General features: G+C 39.9%; 1 protein-coding gene across 1 annotated transcript in view; it reads left to right on the forward strand.

Annotated features, from left to right (window-relative positions):
* The first annotated feature begins 2,238 nt into the window (after positions 1-2,238).
* The window catches only part of GEMIN8 (gem nuclear organelle associated protein 8), a 64,268-nt gene continuing 47,406 nt past the window's right edge, over positions 2,239-19,100 (forward strand). Inside the window, exons 1-3 of the mRNA XM_083362717.1 lie at positions 2,239-2,274; positions 6,796-6,833; positions 18,231-18,663. Of these exons, the coding sequence (XP_083218843.1) occupies positions 6,831-6,833; positions 18,231-18,663 (436 nt within the window). The 5' untranslated portion in view covers positions 2,239-2,274; positions 6,796-6,830. The remainder of the gene's footprint in view (positions 2,275-6,795; positions 6,834-18,230; positions 18,664-19,100) is intronic.

Raw genomic sequence — 19,100 nt, forward strand, 5'->3', positions numbered from 1 at the left:
GTCCCTGAAGTTAAACTAAAACCCAATAAATTAATTAGTTAAAACCCCTCAGTCTGGGCCAAACAGCTCGAAGAACCAGGTTTTCAAGTCCCGGCGAAATGAGCGAAGGTCGGGGGCAGTCCTGAGTTCCATGGGAAGTTGGTTCTATAGGGCCTGCGTGCCCACAGAGAACGCCCTTCCCCTGGGAATAACCCACCGACATTCCTTAACCGGTGGTACCCTGAGAAGGCCCTCCCTGTGGAAGCGCACAGGACGATGGGAAGTTGATGCTGGCAGCAGGTGTTCCCTTAGATAATCCGGACCCAAGCCATTTAGGGCTTTATAGGTCATCACCAGCACCTTGAACCTCACTTGGAAGGCAACTGGAAGCCAATGCAGCTCGCGGAGAAGAGGTGTTACATGGGATATCGGGGAACTCCCATCACAACTCGCGTGGCTGCATTCTGCACCAGTTGAAGCCTCTAATTGGTCCTCAAGGGCAGCCCCATGAAGAGAGTGTTGCAGTAGTCTAACCGGGAGGTCACAAGCACATGGATGACTGTGCGTAGGGCATCTCAGTCCAGATAGGGCCGCAACTGGTGCACCAGGCGAACCAGGGTAAAAGCCCTCCTGGTCATAGCTCCTATATGATCTTCAAAGCTGAGCCGTGAGTCCAGGAGGACACCCAAGTTGCGAGCCTTATCAACAGGGGGTAACACCTCACCCCCCATCCTTAATGATGGAACAAACTGGTTAACCCGAGATGCCGGTACGTACAGCCACTCAGTCTTGGCAGGGTTGAGACGAAGCCTGTTTCTCCCCATCCAAACCCAGACCGCCTCCAGGCGACGGGACATCACGTCGAGGGCATCACTGGGTTGGTTCGGGATGGAAAGAAAAAGTTGGGTATCATCAGCATACTGATGATACCCCACCCCAAAACCACGAATGAGCTCGCCCAGCAGCTTCATATAGATGTTGAACAGGAAGGGAGAGAGGACCGACCCCTGAGGAACTCCACAAACGAGAGACCTCGGGGCGGACCTCTGCCCTCCCATCAACACTGACTGCAAGCAGCCCAGGAGATAGGAGGAGAACCACTGTAAAACAGTGCCTCCCACTCCCAACCCCCTGAGACGCTGCAGTAGGATACCATGGTTGATGGTATCAAAAGCCGCTGAGAGGTCTAATAGGACTAGGACAGAGGAACATCCCGTCCCAAGTCCGCCAGAGATCATTCACCAGCACGACCAATGCCGTCTCCGTGCTGTACCCGGGCCTGAAGCCCAATTGGTACAGGTCAAGATAATCAGTTTCCTCCAGGAACAGAGGAAGCTGATGCGCCACCACACTCTCAACAACCTTCGCCAAAAAGCGAAGGTTGGAGACCGGACGATAGTTATTTAAAACAGCCAGGTCCAGGGCAGGCTTCTTGAGGAGGGGTCTCACCACCGCCTCCTTCAAGGCGGCAGGGAAGATACCCTCCTTCAAGGAAGCAGTTATTACTGCTTGGAACCAGCCTCGTGTCTCCTCCCGGGCCGCATAAACCAACCAGGAGGGTCACGGGTCCAATAAGTGATGGAGCTTAGTCTCCTCATGATCCTGTCCACGTCATCGGGGGACACAGGATCGAACTCAGTCCAGATAACATGCTCAAGATCGCTCGATTCCTCCATGTCAGACTCTGTCCAGTCAGAGTCCAAACCGGTCCGGATCTACCCTTTTATGTACCTAGCCAGGTATACATTGCACCAATCCCAATATCCAGATTTCCCGCCAGAGGATGCCCTGCCAATCCTGACAGGGCACCCTGCCACCTGGTGGTGATAGTGGCTTATCTGTGTGTGGCATCCCCTCTGTACATAACATTAATCTTCTAGCTGGGGCCTCCATCTGCATTTCTACCTAGCTGGTTTCTGCTCGGCGGAGGGAAACCTGGGGCTATTAAGAAAAACTGGGCAAGCTTTCCTGCCTCTTTAAGATCCCTTGAGGAAATATTATTTTTCTGCCCTTTTAACATTTCCTTCTCTGGCGGAACTTCCCATATGCCTTTACTCTGTAAATGTTGCTAGGTTACTTAGCTGTATCTCGGGATTCCGTTCCATTATACTTTTGAAGAAAGCCATTATTTTGATGGCGTTGATCACCTTGAACCAAGAGATGGCGCCACTGTCCCATATATTCACGCACCATAACTGTGTTTACTTCCTAATGGAAGCAGGATCCTCCTCTTCCGGGCCTATAGGACGGAAGAAGAGAGACGGCGTGGTTCTAATTGGGCATCGCGTGGATCAAGTATGTGCGCTGTTGTTTCTGCCCGGGTTTTTCTTTCCTTATGGCGAAAAGAGTGGAGGCAGGGAGGCAAAGCAAAGGGAACATTATCTTCCGTTGCAGGAATGTTCAGCGTAGCTTCTCTCGATTCAGTGTCCCCCAGTTATTTTGTAACCAATTCTCCTCTTGTCTGGTCACCCTGGCACGATTGTTCTCAGCGCACCTAAGGGCGGGATGGCCGCGGTTGGGAGGAAACAAAGGATTCAATCCTTTCTCTAAGCTAAACCCCCTCGAATCGCTTTCGTCTGAAAAGTTTAAGAAGGTTGCATCAGAAAAGCTGCGACTCTTTCTAAGAGAAAAAATCGAGTTTATTCTCATTCCTTGTGAATCCTGTAGCTTAGGAGTTTTTAGTTCTCTTGCTAAAAAATTTAAAAACCCTGACCCAGACTAATTTATTGACACGGGCATTTGGAGACGCGCGAAGTGAAAAACAGTTTACAGGTTTAAACATACTGAATGGACTTAAACAAAAAATTGCATGCAGCATTACAGGATTTAAAAAAAACTAATTTGGCATTCCGAATTCTTTGGGAGTTGTAATCCATACGGATATGAAAGAGCCTGAAAGAGGAAAGCCTTTAAATTGCCTAAATTACAATCCTGTTTGCTTCTACTAATAGAAGGGTATCCAGTTATGTGTTATGAAGATCCATGCATAAATTCATGCAACACGTTGCATAGTTGCAAAATTTAAAATTGCTGTATTTGGAATGATGGCTGTCTTCCTTCACCTTGCTTTTAGTCACATATTCTGCACAAAAATGTACATTTAACACAAACTAATTTGAACAATTTGCAGCATTTAATTTCTGCCACAGCAGTTTTGAAGCCATTTGTTCATACAAACTAGTAGGACTTTGCATGATTATATTGATAATTATAATGATCATTAGAATTAATACAGGCAGAAATGCAGAATATGGGGTTAGGTCTTGAGACCATCTTGCTTCCAAGTTTATCCAAGGTAGAAGTCAAGCAGCAGCAAATAATACTGGGGTACAATCATTCTAATAACTGTTGGATATGCATTCAGTTTTTCTGCTCTTATATATATTAAGAGGATTATCCCTCTTAATTGTGTGTTGTTTGGTTTGATCAGAATAAAAAATGACCTTTGGGTTGTGATTCTTCCAAAGCTGGGAGGAAAGATAAAGTTCAGTGTCTGCAAGTTGCCTTCTTTAACTTGGTTCCTTCCAAATAAATTCAGCCGCAAAGACTGCCACTAAATCCAGCTTATTTTGGTGGCATTACAAGTACTGTGTATTGAAGATTATGATGTTTTTTTCTATATACTTATATTGATCATGTATCTAGAATCATTATAGCTTGTTGAAAATTTTATATTGCTTTGTGGGCATCTTAGTAAAATAGAATATCAAAATGTCATGAAAAATTCAGTTTTGATGTACATGGTTTTTCACTGACATTGAGTAATGATGGGAAATATCTTAGCAGGATGAGTAATTTAGTCCAGGGCTGAGCCACCCTTTAGCTTTACAGATGTACTTTCCTATATAGTGATTTTTGTATATCTCTGAGACAAAGGTACAATCATTCAGCAGTATGATTTCATAACTTTTTGAGGTATATAAAACCATAGTTTACAAAACCCAGTGCAAATTATCTAGAAGAAATAGACAGTACAGGTAGTCCTCAACTTACAAACGTTTAGCGTTTAAGGTTACAACAGCAGTGGAAAAAGTGACTTTCACACTGTTGGAACATGCCCATAGCCATGTGATCAAAATTTGGCAACCGGATCATATTTATGATGATTGCAGTGTCCCGGGGTTATGTGATCACTTCTTGTAACCTTCTGACAAGCACAGTCAATGTGGAAGCCAGATTCACTTAACAACCGTGTTACTAACTTAACAACTGCAGCGATTCACTTAACTGTGGCAAGAAAGGTTGCAAAATAGGACAAAACTCATTTAACAACTGTTTTGCTTAGCATCAGAAATTTGGGCTCAGTTGTTGTGGTCATAACGTGTGTGCGTGTGTGTGATTGTTTTATTCTTGTAGCATAGTATTAATTTGGCTCCTGGCAACCAAACCATAGCCCATTTCTGGTCTAGGTTATAAAACAAAGTGAGTTGTTTTCTTATAGTAATTTTTATTAACTTTTTTCATTCCATGTCCACATTAACTAAAGTTTCTCAGAGACCTCCAAATATTTTTCTAGAGTTGTAACATGTTATATAGTTTTTAATGTGAATTAATTATTAACGATAAATAAGCAGGACAACATCATAACTCTAGAACAGAGACTTTTTATTTGCTTCACTATTACCCCATATTGGAAATGGAAAGTTCCCTATATTATTAAAAAATGTTGAGTTTGATCAAAATGAAATCAAAAGTCTTCATGCATTAGCACAATAAGGACATTGATTAAAATGAAAGTAAAAAGGTTTTTCAATAATAATAGTTGGGTAACATGTAATCAAGTAAATTAAAATCCTACTTTACAGAGCAGGCATATATTATGTATCCATCACTGTAAGCTCATTCATATCCTTGGTACCCATCTTTCCTTCTGACAATTAAAAATCAGGAGACAGCAGAGCAGATGCATCTTTCTCAACAGCTACAGAATAGATGGACTTCCTGCCTGCTGCAAACTCCTATGACGTTTTAAAAACGAGGACCATATGGAGGATGGAGGAGAAGGCTTTGTGGATGCCCCATCTTCTACCTTATGAGAGTCCTTCTCTTTTCAAACAAGCATCTGAGCAGAGTTTGCATGTTTTCCAAGTCCTTTGAAAATTTCTGTTTCTTTTCTCAGATGGAGCAAATTTTCTCTGCACTACCATTAGCTAAGAAACACTAGTATGGAAAGGTTTTAGGCAAGGGATTCAAAATACAGTAATTGTTAACAAGCTAATGTTTTGGTCCTCTGTGAATTGACCATTGTTTTTGGTGATTTAAATAAAATATTACCTGCTGACATAACTGCAAAAAAAGTCATTATCTATTATGGATAATGGAAATCGGTACTGTTGCACTATAGCGTAAGTATACTGGAATCTCCATGGATGTACTATTATCTGAGGCTTTATTTTTCTTCTTGCTCTCCAAAATTGTAGGAGAAGCAGTACATTGTAGGATTTTTTTCTGTGTAGAATAGTGAAATTTCATATCTTTCCCCATACAAGTTGTGTATATGTAACAAGCAAATAACCAGTAGTTGCTCTCAGATATACAGTCATATTAGCTGCCTTCCTGGGTTGCCTTGTAGTTACTTGTTCATTTGGAAGTCAGATGAAATGGAAATCATCCTGATAGTCTATGACTACTTGCTGCAGCCAACTCACCATGGCCAACTCACTACTGGACAACTCACAACTATGTCCTACAGCTGGTTGGCCATGGTGAGTTGGCTGCAGCAAATTGGCCATGGCAAGTTGACCGTGATGAGTTGGCCATGGCAAGTTGTCCCAATTAATGAAAGGTGAACTATGATGCTTGGAGGTGAAAAACGTCTACTGGAAAGAGATTTGGAGTTCCACGTTTTACCCAGAACAGTCTTAATTGCTTGCTGTTTCATTATTTGTTCATAGTGCAAGTGAAGTGCGGTATTAATGGAACTAAATACTTGCTTCTTACAGGTGTCTGTCAGTGGAAAACCTATATGTTCTTAAGATTTTGTCTCTGTTGTGTGGAATTGTGGGTTTTTGCATCTGCTCACTATTGGCAATGTTCAAAGTTGCTTCTGACATAACTGTGTTTTAAACTTTGAGATGTTCAAAATGACTGCCACTGTAAAATGAGTGTTCTGTTGGCTATTTATGGGACAGATTAATTTTATAGAATGGGTGGATTGTTCATTTACTTGAGAGGGAAAGGGTCAAGAGTATTCTAAAAGGCAACAATTGAAGTTGCAAAAAGCAATCCTGTTTTTAAAATGAACTATGAGGAAAAGCATGTTTACATCTTATTTTGCAAACCCCCAGATAAGCTTTTTAGGCAGTAAACACCCAAATTTTAAACTTTTTTTTTTTCTGGAGAAAAGGGGAAAGTGAATATCAGCATTGCAATTCTATGTATGCTTGTCTCATCAGAAGTACATTTTGCTAATTTGGGTTGGATTTATCTTGAAGTAAATGTATTGAACAATTAACAGTAAGACTGAAAAGAATAAAATGGAGAGTGAGAGTGGAATATTGGCAAACATTATTTTGCCCCAGTACTGTAAAACATCTGAAAAGTATTTTGGTATGGAAGGTTTTGTTTGAGAATTTTATACCGTTCATAAAAATCTTTGCCTCTTAACAGATATTGCTTCACATGATGAAATTAGAAGGGACTAAATTCTCATTTAGTGAACAGAGATAAAAATACTTGATACCTCAACCCTAAATTAACTTGGACTTAAAATAAAATGCAACCATAAATTGAGTCTGTGGGAATTTAAATGGCTGCTCTTTAAATCTTACCACTCTATGTGCTAAATTTTGATTTTAATTTTCTTTTGTCTTTTAGTTCTCAGTTACCACTAGTACGTGTACCAATAGACAATGGTAAGATTTGTTTCCTTATAATTGCTAATGTATTTGATTTGTTTCATGTTAGATACAGATATTTATTCCAGTTGAATTGCTTTTGAAATCATTTCATATATATTTGAATTATTATTCAGGATGTATGTGTGTTGTCATGTGTGTGGGCAACATTGTCAATGTCTTTCATACAGTAATAAAAAAGAGGAAAAAATGCAGAATAGTTTAGTAAAAGTTACTCCACTATTCAACTCTTGCACTTGGTATCACAACAAATCATCTTGCCTTTCAGTGCAAGTACTGAAATTAGTAGAGAGTGTGATGACAATTTCAATCAGCAGATTTTGGAAACTGAATGCAGAATCAAAGGTTTGAAAAACAGAATCATGCATCCTGCAATGTCTTTTCTATATCTTTGCACTGAAGTATGATTTATTTTCCAGTCAGATTTTGAATATAGAAATTGTGTGTATTTTATTTTTTCCTAGGAAGTTGTGCCCTACGATTACATCAGAGTAATAGCCTATTAAATAAGCAGTTTTAAGATGATAAAAGAATTTGGTAAGAACATAAAGCTAAGTGGAGCTGGTAATCATCATGGAAGGCAGTAATAATAAAAAAAAGTTTGTATTTTAGCTCTTGAGAGGTAGAGGTATGTGTGTTTGTGTGTGTGTGTATGTATACTATAATCCATGCACTCTTCATTGAAAATTATGGACCAATATTTCCCACCCTGCTCTAGTTTTGTGGGTAGATAGATGTTTTTCCCAGTCTAGTCTTATAACCAGCTTCTGTACCTAAAGGAGATAAGAACCTAGACTTTCACACTCCTGTCCATCGCTTTAACCCAATTTAATACAATATGTCTGCCTGTCATTGTTCCAATGGCACCATACCTGGCAACTAGGCTTTTGCTCTTCATATTTAATTGTATGGTGTTATGAATGTCCACATAGAATGTGTGATTGGGAAAAGTAGACAGCTACTACTACTATAGTCATGCCAGGAGCACCAAAATGCTTCCAGGTTGAAAAGATTGAACAATGACATTACCATTGTCTGAGGGACACTCAGTTGGGAGCTCCTTTCATGTCGTTAAGTTGCCCCCTGGAGTGGTACCCATTAACCTACTCCTGGTTGTCCGCTTATGAACTGCTGGGTTGGCAGCAGCTGGAGTGTGTGATGGGAGCTCATCACATCCTGCAGCAGCAGCCGAGTCTCAAACATAAGCCTGCCAATCATCAGTCCAGCGTCTTAACCTCATTACCACCACACTCCATTATTGTGTTGTTGCTAAGTGAGGACTATACCTATACTCAGCCAATCTCAATGTATACATGGGTATACTTTGACAATAAAGGTTCATTCATTCATTCATTCAATCCACAACATATTATTTCTCTAGTAAGTAAAAAAAAACTTGCAATAACATGCAATGTGAACATTTTGTCCTTTGCTTCTATCAGAACTTAACAGAAAATAAGGTTTTCAATCATGCAGAATTGCTCTTCATCTGATTTAGTCAAATACTAAATAAAGTACATAGCTAACGATAAAGTTTTAATTATTGTTATTAATGGAGAAACTCATTATTTTAAATTGTATATTAGCATAACTTACAACATACAGTGATTATCTTTACTTTGTGAGTTCTTCTAAGATGGAGAAAATAGTGTGAAGTGAATAAGGCATTACAACTTTCCTGGACCCCTATTCTCCCAAGCCTGTAATACCAAAACTGGCATTACATTGCATCACTTTGTGTCAGTTGTATCTACCGTAGATTCCGGCGTATAAGACTACTTTTTAACCCATGAAAATCTTCTCAAAATTCAGGGGTCGTCTTATACGCCGGGTGCTGAAACTTTAGGGACAGGGCTGGCTGGAAAACCTGGAGTGGATCTTCCATTTAGTCTGCGCAGGGAAAGCGGGACCAATTGGAGTAGAAGCTGCAGTCTGTGATTTTTTACAGGCTGGGGTCTGGGCTTCTTTCCTTCTAAAGTTGAAGAGCAGCTGTAGGCAGGTTGGGAATGCAAGAGCAATTTGAAAGGCAGGTGGGGAATGCATAGCCAGAGCAGCACCTTAGCTCTAAGGACACATTTGACTCAGGAACTGGGCGGGCTGGCTGGAAAACCTGGAGTGGATCTCCCATTTGGTCTTTTTTTTTAATCCCATTTATATCCCACCCTTCTCCGAAGACTCAGGGCAGCTTACAATTTAAAGCACAAATCAATGTGCTTAGCAATAGCCTTCATTCTATGTATATGCCTGCCTATTAGAGCTTTCACCCCCCCACACACACAAGCAGCATTATTACAAAGTCAGCTTATTGCTCCCAACAATCTGAGTCCTCATTTTACCTACCTCGGAAGGATGGAAGGCTGACTCAACCTTGAGCCTGGTGGGATGAGAACCTGCACTAATTGCAAGCAGCTGGGGTTACTTAAGGCTCTGCGCAGGGAAAGCTTTAGAGTGAATTAGGAAAAGTGAAAAAGTGAATTAGGAAAATAGGAAAAGGGTTGCTGGAATTGGGTATGTGTAGTTTAATGAAGAGAAGGGTGAGGGGTGACATGATAGCAGTGTTCCAACATCTCAGGGGTTGCCACAAAGAAGAGGGAGACAAGCTATTCTCCAAAGCACCTGAAAGCAGGACAAAAAGCAATGGATGGAAACTGGGTCAAGGAGAGAAGCAACCTAGAACTAAGGAGAAACTTCCTGACAGTTAGAACAATTAACCAGTGGAACAACCTGCCTCCAGAAGTGGTGAATGCTCCAACACTGGAAGTTTTTAAGAAGAGACTGGACAGCCATTTGTCTGAAATGGTATAGGGTTTCCTGCCTTAGCAGGGGGTTGGACTAGATGACCTCCAAGGTCCCTTCCAACTACTTCTTCTTCTTCTTCTTCTTCTTCTTCTTATTATTATTATTATTATTATTATTATTATTATTATTATTATTATTATTAAGTTTAATCCACTTGCACTGTTTTATGTTTACATGTTTGATGACAAACAGCCTTATGTTTATAAGTGACAGTTTTCCTACTAAGTACCTGCATGTCATAAGCATTTGAATTAAAATTACCATATTAAAATCAAATCTGATGTTTTTTAATTTTTATTTGGTGTGCGTTGGAAGAGGGGTAGTCTTATACGGCGAGTATAGCCCAAACCCTATAATTTAACAGGAAATGTAGGGGGTCGTCTTATATGCCCAGTCGTCTTATACGCAGGAAAATACGGTATTCAAATTTTCTCACACTTGAATAATGGGCTCTCCGGGGGTTCTAGTCACATTCACTTTAGAATTTTCTTTGTAATCAGGAGATGTATAGAATAACATTCATATCTATTCCATAACCGCATCACTGGAACAGAAGTTAAACAAATGGTGTTTTGATTGTTATAAATGTTAGAGTTTTACATCTTTCCAGCACAAAAATAAGCCCAAAAATAAGCACACATTCAAAATGAGCAGGAGGCATAGTTTAGGAAAACTTTATCTATAATATATATATAAACATGATTCATACAGATTCATTCAGTTCTTGGGATTATCAACAACTCTTAACTTGGAGATCAGGACAACATAGAGAAGACTAAACCACGCCCAGACCTAGGCTGGCTCACATGCTTCTCACAGCCAATACTGTGTCTTAATCATAAACAGTTCTCATTAGCTGGTTTGTTGCTATTGCTATTCCAGTTCATAAATTCTTACACACTGACAATAAATGAATAGCATTATTTTTGCATCCACATGCACAAAAACATTGTAGGCTTATATGCTCGCCTCTTTCCAGCATGGTAGTTTAAATATTTCTTAATCTGAAGCTTCCCCTTGTTGTTCTTATAGCACGGGTGTCAAACTCTCCACTTCACGTGACGTGTCGCGACGTATGGTGACTCTTTTTGCATTGCTGGCAATGGGGTGGGTGCGGCTTCGGTATGAGGAAACCGGCTGGCAGTTTGACACCCCTGCCTCATAGTAATAAAATTTGTAGTCTGACACCTTTTAGGACACTAGACTCAAGAAATTGTTCTGAGCAAAATCTTAAAAGTAACAGCATTGTAACTGTCTTTCATTTCCTCATTGTTTTTAATCCCTTGTAGCTTCTGTAGAAATACATAGAACAATTTCTTTAAGGTTTAGAAAGGCCAGTATATTCCTCATAATCATCCTCAAATCAGTTCTGGACTACTGGCAGTACTTTGACTTGTCCCTGCAGTTTTCTTGGCAAGTTGTTTTTGGAAGTGGTTTGCCATTGTTTCCTTTCTAAGACTGGGAGAGAATGACTGGCTCAAGGCTACCCAGCTGGCTTTGTGCTTAATGTGGGACTAGAACTCAGTAGTTTTCTGATTTCTAGTCAGATGCCTTAACTACTGTAGCAAACTGACTCCATAATCATCCTAGAGTTACAAAAAAGGCTCATGCGAATAACTTTCTCATGCTTTGTTCCTTTTAAATGTATAAGATAAGAGATTTTGTTAACGTTCTATTTAAACTAGAGGTTTTCCTAGATCTCTTCTACCCCTTTTCATTCTCCCTCAAAAAAGTTTTGCTTTGCATCAGATTCACAATACTAAACAGCTGAAACAATCCTTTCTGTCCCTCTTCACAGTTAACAACAGTTTTGCAAATCAGCCAGCTGTATTCTTTTTTTCAGTGAAGTTGCCATCAAAATAAGCTTGAGAAACAACTTACGTTAATATTTTGCACTTAAGCAAAAAATGAAATTGATTTCCTTTATTGGAGTTGTCAGTTTTTTTACTGGTTGAACTAACTCGTTTCTTCCATACAAATAAAATAAAAATAAAAGAGGTTTTTTCTGAAAATTTGTGACTGCGCACTTCGTCAGGGAAAAAAACCTTTATTTTATTTAGAATCTACATTTTTTTCTGACAAAGTGCACACAGTTACAAATTCTCAAGTCTAAAAATATTTCACAGGTCCTAGCAGCAACTGTTAGCAGGGCCTACAAGTTAGAATAAAATAATCTACATGTGCCATGAAATTGAGGTGATGGAGGTTTGCATCTAAAGGATGCTAAGTTAAGACTAAGTTAGGATATCAGGCATAGCATCAGACTAATGGATTTATTTAGTACTGGAACTGAATTCTAATATTTGCATCCAAAAGATATTATGCTAAATATAAACTTGAATTCTGAGTTTCAGTTTTTTATCTGTTTCCGGGTGAGGGGGTTGCTTTTAAGTAAATAGAAACACAAAAAATAATTGCCAATAACCTTAACCAGGAGAAAATAAGCTAATCTTTGGAGCAATTTGTTTTTGTCCTTGGAAACTGTGTCTTCAAAAGGCTATTGTGTAGCCCTGGGTGATTAAAATAATGGGAATGTTGCCATTAACTTCAGCAGCATAGAGACTGAATGCATTGTCAAGTCTCCTCCCCCTCTCCCAAAATAGAGCTTTTCAGAGAAGTTTGAGAGTGGAGGAGAAACTTGTATTCAAATGTGTCTGACACAAAACAGTATGTCCTACTGGTTCCTGGGAACCAGAAAGTGAAACTAGCCACAAACAAAAGGAGGCTGACCTCTTAAGATTCATTGTTAAAACTGAATACCAAGAATAAATACAATTAGGCTTCTGGAATTCATGTATTCTTAAAAGTTTAGACTAAAATTGTACTTTTAGAAATCAATCTTGTCAACTTATGGGATTTGGTGACCAAGATATCTATTCATGATATGGAAAGTTAAGTTGATTGTACAGTGTTTAACCTTTTTTCCCATTGAAATAAGAATATCTTTTTTACTCTTAAAAGTGAAATAGAAGATTCCATAGTGTTGAATGAGATGCAGCTCTCTTGACTTAAGTTATAGTGGCTTTTACATAATGGAGGACAAGGGCACTTTTGAACATACATGTGACTGGAGTTTCTGGACTAGTACTTGCAATATTTTTTCCTCAAAGTATAGAGAAAAAAGGCAGACATATTTATTCAGTCCCAGGTTCTATATATTACATCATCTGGAGAGGCCCTAGACCTAGAGAGTAGCTGTATTCAGCAGTCTCATATTTCAACCACTTTAGATAGAACTTTTGCCTGCTATTGCTTTGCTATTTCACTGTCCTTTTATGGTATAAGGAATTGGAGCGTTCTCCAGAGTAATGAAATATTTATCCTTATATGGACTATCTTGGTTATTGGATGTGCCAGTTTAGGCTGTAAAAGTTTAGGTAGTTGGTTCTATAGATCCTCAGATACTTTAAAGTTGAAAACCAGAAGAAATGTGGAATAGCAATACCAATAGTACTTAGACTTATATACCACTTCACAATGCTTTACAGCCCTCCCTAAGCAGTTTACAAAGTCAGCATATTGCCCCCAACAAGCTGGGACTTCATTTTACCAGCCTTGGAAGGATGGAACACTGAGTCAACCTTGAGCCAGTGAAAATTGAACTGCTGGCAGTCGACAGTCAGAAGAAGTAGCCTGCAGTACTGCATTCTAACCATTGCTCCACCACGGCTATAAGTTGTGAAGAGTCACTGTGAAAAGACATTACAGTGGAAACTTCCAACAAGAGAAAGGAGAAATCAAAGACAAGAAAGACAATTTCTCAAGAAGGAACTTAACAAAAATTTCAGAGAACTGTTGGAAAGACTTATAACAGTATTAAATTTTTATTTATTTATTTATTTATTTATTTTTATTACATTTATATCCCGCCCTTCTCCAAAGACTCAGGGCGGCTTACAAGCTTAGCAGTGGGGCACTTGAGAAACAGAGCACTCCTTTCCGTGCAGTCACACAGGGTGCTTCAAAACGCAGGGAATCCCTGCATTTTGAATAGCCCCTCCATAGCACAAACACTCCACAATGCCAAATCCTAACCCTCACCACACCCCAGAGCATCCACAATGCCAAATCCTAACCCCAGCCCCACCCCAGGGCATCCACAATGCCAAATCCTAATCATCCCAGGGCAATCACATTCCTTCACCAACCTTCTTTCCAGCTCCGTTCTCTGTGTGCAAGGCAACAAAAGAAGTTTGTGGAACTAAAAAAAGAAATCAATCCGACCTTCCAACTTCTCGCAAAAAAAAAAAAGATCTCGCAAAGTTGGAAGGTCTGATTGAACTTTTTTTACCAATAGTCCCACAGGCTTCTCCGCGGTGGCGGAGAACGAAGCTGGAAAGGAGGTTAGTGAAGGGAGGCTTTGGGGAAGTGAGGGGAGATGGGGAAGGGTGTCCCCTGGCCAATGCTGCCTCACTCCACCACCATCAGTGTTTGGAGGCCTGTTCTCGCCGGAAAAAGCCATTTCTCAAGTCCCTTCCTGACGAAAACAAGCCTCTGGAGCAAGCGCAAAAACAGAGCCACAGAGCGAGGTGCACTTGCTCTGGAGGCTTGTTCTCGCTGGGAAAAAGCCATTTCTCAAGCCCCTTCATGGTGAAAACAGGCAAAGCGCACCTCACTTTTTGAGAGCAATCCTGCAAAAACAGGCTTCCAGAGCTAGCACACCTCGCTGTTATTGAGAGCAATCCTGCAAAAGCAAACCTCCGGAGCGAGCCGGCCTTATTGAGAGCAATCCTGCTCTGCACCTCTGTTTCCTTTCACTCAGAAAGAGCAGACAAACTCAAGCCTGCTGCTCAAACACCTTTCATCCGGAGACCTGAGTCACACGGAGTTTCAAGCAGTCACATGGAGTGTTTCTGTTTCTTTCTTTTTTTTTTTGAACAAGTTTTATTAGTTTTCCAATTTAACATGAAAATATTTAGAAAGCATCATGATGACTGGGTAATCAAAAGTTCAATAACAGTTTTTAGTACCTATCTCAAGTAACATTATCAGTACATCCATCTCTATTTCCCTTAACATTTAATATAACCTGCTTAAACTAGAAAAATTCTAACAATAACATGCTCAGTTAATACAATTATCAGTCTATTTTTAGTTATACATATCCATATCCTGTTTTTAATTTTTTCCTAATTTTTAATTTTGATTATAGTATTCAAGTTTAGCCTCTGATATCCATAATAGCATCCATAACCCAAATTTCCCTTATTTCACTACACAAAATTTATAACATCTAATATAAACCTAATACCTATATACGTAACTTCTAGTTTTATTTCATAAACATTTCTATTTCTCATCCTGATAATCACAACTTACTAATACAATAACATAGATTTGTCAATCTATTTTTACTTATGCATATCCATGTTCTGTTTTGAATTCTATCTAATTCTTAATTTTTAGTTAAAGTATTCAAATTTAACCTTTAACATCCATAATGGCATTCATAACCCAAATTTCCATTGTTTCATTACACAAATTATAATATCTAAAATAAACCTAGTAAATAGATAAACATATTCTAGTTTTATATCATAGATATTTTCTATTTCATAACCTAATAGATCACACCTTACTAAAAGAATAGCCTTTAGTAGCTCTCTAACAGTTCTTTTTTTTAAACCTAACTCTAGCTTTCTTTTTCTGCCAGCCAGGTTTTCAGACCAAAAACTTGTAAGTTGTCAGATAGGTCTCCCTTCGTTCCAGCACATATTGCTTGAATTGAGGGAGACTGTCTAGCCATCAATGATCCAGAAAAGCTAAACCATTTATAATCATTGAATTGTTGTGCTGCTGGTTGAAAACTCTGTATTTGCTCCAATATCTTTATCTTCATTCTGGTCTCTTCCTTCCTCTGGTATCTTCTGATTTAAGTAGAAGGTCGTATCCAATTTTATAGTTATTCCTTGGTTGTCCAGGTTTTCAATAAGCTGTCTGTTGATCTTTAGCATCCTCTATTTTGGTGTTACTTTTTTCCGCTTCATGTACTTTTCGAGTTGTAAGATCTTTGACTGGAGTCAAAATTTGGATGTTAAGTTTTTTAGTATTTTGTTGTTGTTCCTTAGGGTCCTCTGTCTTAGTGGTGGTTCCTTCCAGTTTTGTTGTTTTCTGGGTTATAAGTTCTTTAGTTGGAGTCTGGGTTTCAATTTGTGGTTTCAAGCTACCACCTTTATCTTTTGAGTCTAGAATTAATTATTTCAGTGGCTTCAAGAATTTTTTCAAGTATAAGCTTATAGTCAGTTGATGTTTGTAGCTGATTTCCCTCCATTTCTGGAATAGTTATAGATAGTCTTTTAGTGGAGGCTAATTTTTAAACAAGAGTCAGTAAATATTCACCTTCTTAGAAGCCAAATGCATCTCCCAACTGTTTTAATTTTTTTCTTTAGCTAATGCCAAGGACAGATCTGAGTTATAAATAGATTTATTTGCCAGGGATATTCACTTGCTGTACCAGGCTTAACCACAAAATGTACCCAGTGTTATTTAAAATCCTTTTGAGAAAGACTAGGCTTTTATCACATTTAAGTTCTTCGTCTTTTTTTTCTTTTTCCTTTTTTGTCAAATGCATAAAATAGCCAGATCCTGTGAAGATAGGAGCTTTTCAGGTCGCCAAATGTAAGAGGGATGTAAGTCCAATTAGTTAATTATACTGTTTCAAGGTGCTCTTTTCCCCAATGTATTCAAATACTGCCATTTAAGAGGATGGGAGAAGAAAAAATTCCCTTCCCTCTCTCCTCACAGGGGGAAGCAATTTCAGAAGGTTTTTAACAGGCAAAGAAAAGAAAGTTGGGGAAGGGAGAAGGCAGGTCTCACCCCATTCCTCTGCTGTGCTTTCAAGAGCCTTGGTGGAGCAGTGGGCTAATGCCTCCTTAAGTAACACCAGCTGCCTGCAATTAGTGCAGGTTCGCATCCCACCAGGCTCAAGGTTGACTCAGCCTTCCATCCTTCCGAGGTAGGTAAAATTAGGACCCAGATTGTTGGGGGCAATAAGCTGACTTTGTAATAATGCCGCTTGGGGGGGGCGAAATATACATAGAATAAAGGCTATTGCTAAGCACATTGGTTTGTGCTTAAATTGTAAGCCGCACTGAGTCTTTGGAGAAGGGCGGGATATAAATGGGATTAAAATAAAATAAATAAAAAGTGCTAAGTTGTTAGTTTGGCCTCGGCTGGAAACGGCTTTAACAATGGGCCATGGAAGTGGCCGATCCTTTCTTCGTCGGTCTGAAGAGCTGTTCCAAGTCAAAAGGGAGGGGCGCTTCCCTCCCAGAGTCGATTGGAGAATCCTCTTCCCTGCTCGTCGCCCCTCCAAGGCGACTTTTGACCCCCTTTGAGGGATCCCCCAGTGAAAGAAAGCCAGATGGCGGCAGGAGCAATCCCCCGGGTGTCTGCCAGTGCCAAGATCGGAAGACTCATTTCTTTCCATTTTTGAAATGCGCTGCTGCAGGCACACAAATCTTCCAATCTCTCTCAGGTCTGCATTTGAATAAAAAGTGTTTGAGCAGCAGCAGCTTGAGTTTCTCCACTCCATCCCCAAGGAAGAAGGCACAGAACAGGATTGCTCTCAAGAAGACACAGGTGCAGTGCATCCACCAGCCTTATTGAGAGCAATCCTGCTCTTCGCCTCCATTTCTTTTCATTCAGAGCAGAGAAACTGAAGCCACTGCCGCTCAATGAGTGAGGAGGAGAAGAAGAGTGGTGAGGATTAGTGCCAGCTGGCTGGCCAGGCAAGAACTAGGTGGGCGCTGTGGGTGGCTGACTGGGGAGGGAGATCATGGCCGCTCAGGTGGTTGCCACTGCTGCCAGCTTGGATGCAGGTGCAAGGGACCTGGCCCCACGATGCCTCACCGCTCAGGTGATGGCTTCGTTCCTCCCCTCAAACTAAGGCTGTCACATGTGAGCGAGCAGTGCACCCGGGCCATTGGTTCCTGCACCTCGCCAACTCCGATTCCATGCTTTGCCCCATAGGCATGCAAACAAAGCAAACACTCCTTTCCCCCCCCCCCCAGAGAATGGAAGCTTCTGGGGGCCATGATCTCTTTTGCAGAGAATTTATGTTTGAACTCACGCAATATTACAGCACCCAGGGCTTCCATTGTCGGCATGAAAAGCATTTCCAAACCAACTCTCCTCTCCCTCAAAGCGAAAGAAACCGCAGCAGAGAGGAGATAGATTTTGCAAGGTAAGTGAATCCGGCATGGCAGGAAAGGAGGGGAAAGCAGTTGTGGGGAACAGGGAGAGGAATAGGGTGAATATTGCAAAGCCTCTGCGGTCGGTCACTCATAAGAGCAAACAACTGCTGTGGTGCTGCAGTAGAAGTAATTTTGGGATTTACTCATAAAAACTAGGAGGCGCTGATCACGTAACTTTGAACGAGCATTAAGTGAACGCTCAAACTCGGGGATTACCTGTCATAATTTTGGGGTAGTGTAGGAGAGGATAGGATATTTGTCTGTGTATTTCCCATTCTTTTATGTTTAGCATACTGTATAAAAAAGTAACAAGTATTTGTTTTCTAGATACGTAGGACACTTAACAAAACATTATATAGGAATGAGATCTTACACTGCTGAACTTTGTTTTCCTTTTTAGGCAACATTTTTATGTCAAGACATAGGACCATGGTATTTTCAAAAAATGTATGCAAGATATTGGAAACATTACAATGAAGCTATGGAATGGATGTATAGACATAAAAATGCTTATAGGAAAGCCATGGAATTATTATATAATCCGTCACTTCATCGTTCCAAACAACATCAACGTTATTCTGATTGGGATGAAAATATTCCAGGGAGAACTGGTCCATCTTTTTTCTCCACCTCAGACAGCAAACCACGGTATCCTCCAAGGCCTCAGGATGACTTGCATTATGTCAGAAGAAGGAGAGCAGCGGAGACAGATTCTGAAACTGATTCAGAATTTGAAGGTGAAGAGGACATAGAATGTGACCTCAGCAACATGGAAATCACTGAAGAACTTCGTCACTATTTTGAGCAGACTGAGCGACACCAGGAAGAACTACGTAAGTGTACTCTCTTCTTTTATTCTTCATATCAGTTTATTTTTACACTGTTTATCCTTTCTTTTCATGTTCATATCTGTTGTCTAAGGAGCTGAGCCTGGAAATCTTGTAGATAGGATTTTCATTGTGTGCTTTTCACAAATCAGGAATCAGTAAGCTCAGGGACTGGTAATTTGCAGTCAAGGTGTCAATGTCTCTAGTCAAAATTGCAAAATATTTTTTCAAGCTGCTTTGAAATGAAAAAGATAATGAAAAAAGTGGTGATGATTTATCTGAGCCACTAAGATTTGGATTAAATACCTTTCAGTGTCACTGAATAACCAGTAGAATTCAAATAGCCAATTTTGGCTAGTGATTATAACTTTTAGTTAATAATCAGCCATGGTTCATTACAGGAGAAATAAGCCTGGGATATAAAGGATTTAGAAAACTGTAAG

This window comes from Vipera ursinii (assembly GCF_947247035.1).
Source record: "Vipera ursinii genome assembly, chromosome: 4".
Classification (NCBI taxonomy): domain Eukaryota; kingdom Metazoa; phylum Chordata; class Lepidosauria; order Squamata; family Viperidae; genus Vipera; species Vipera ursinii.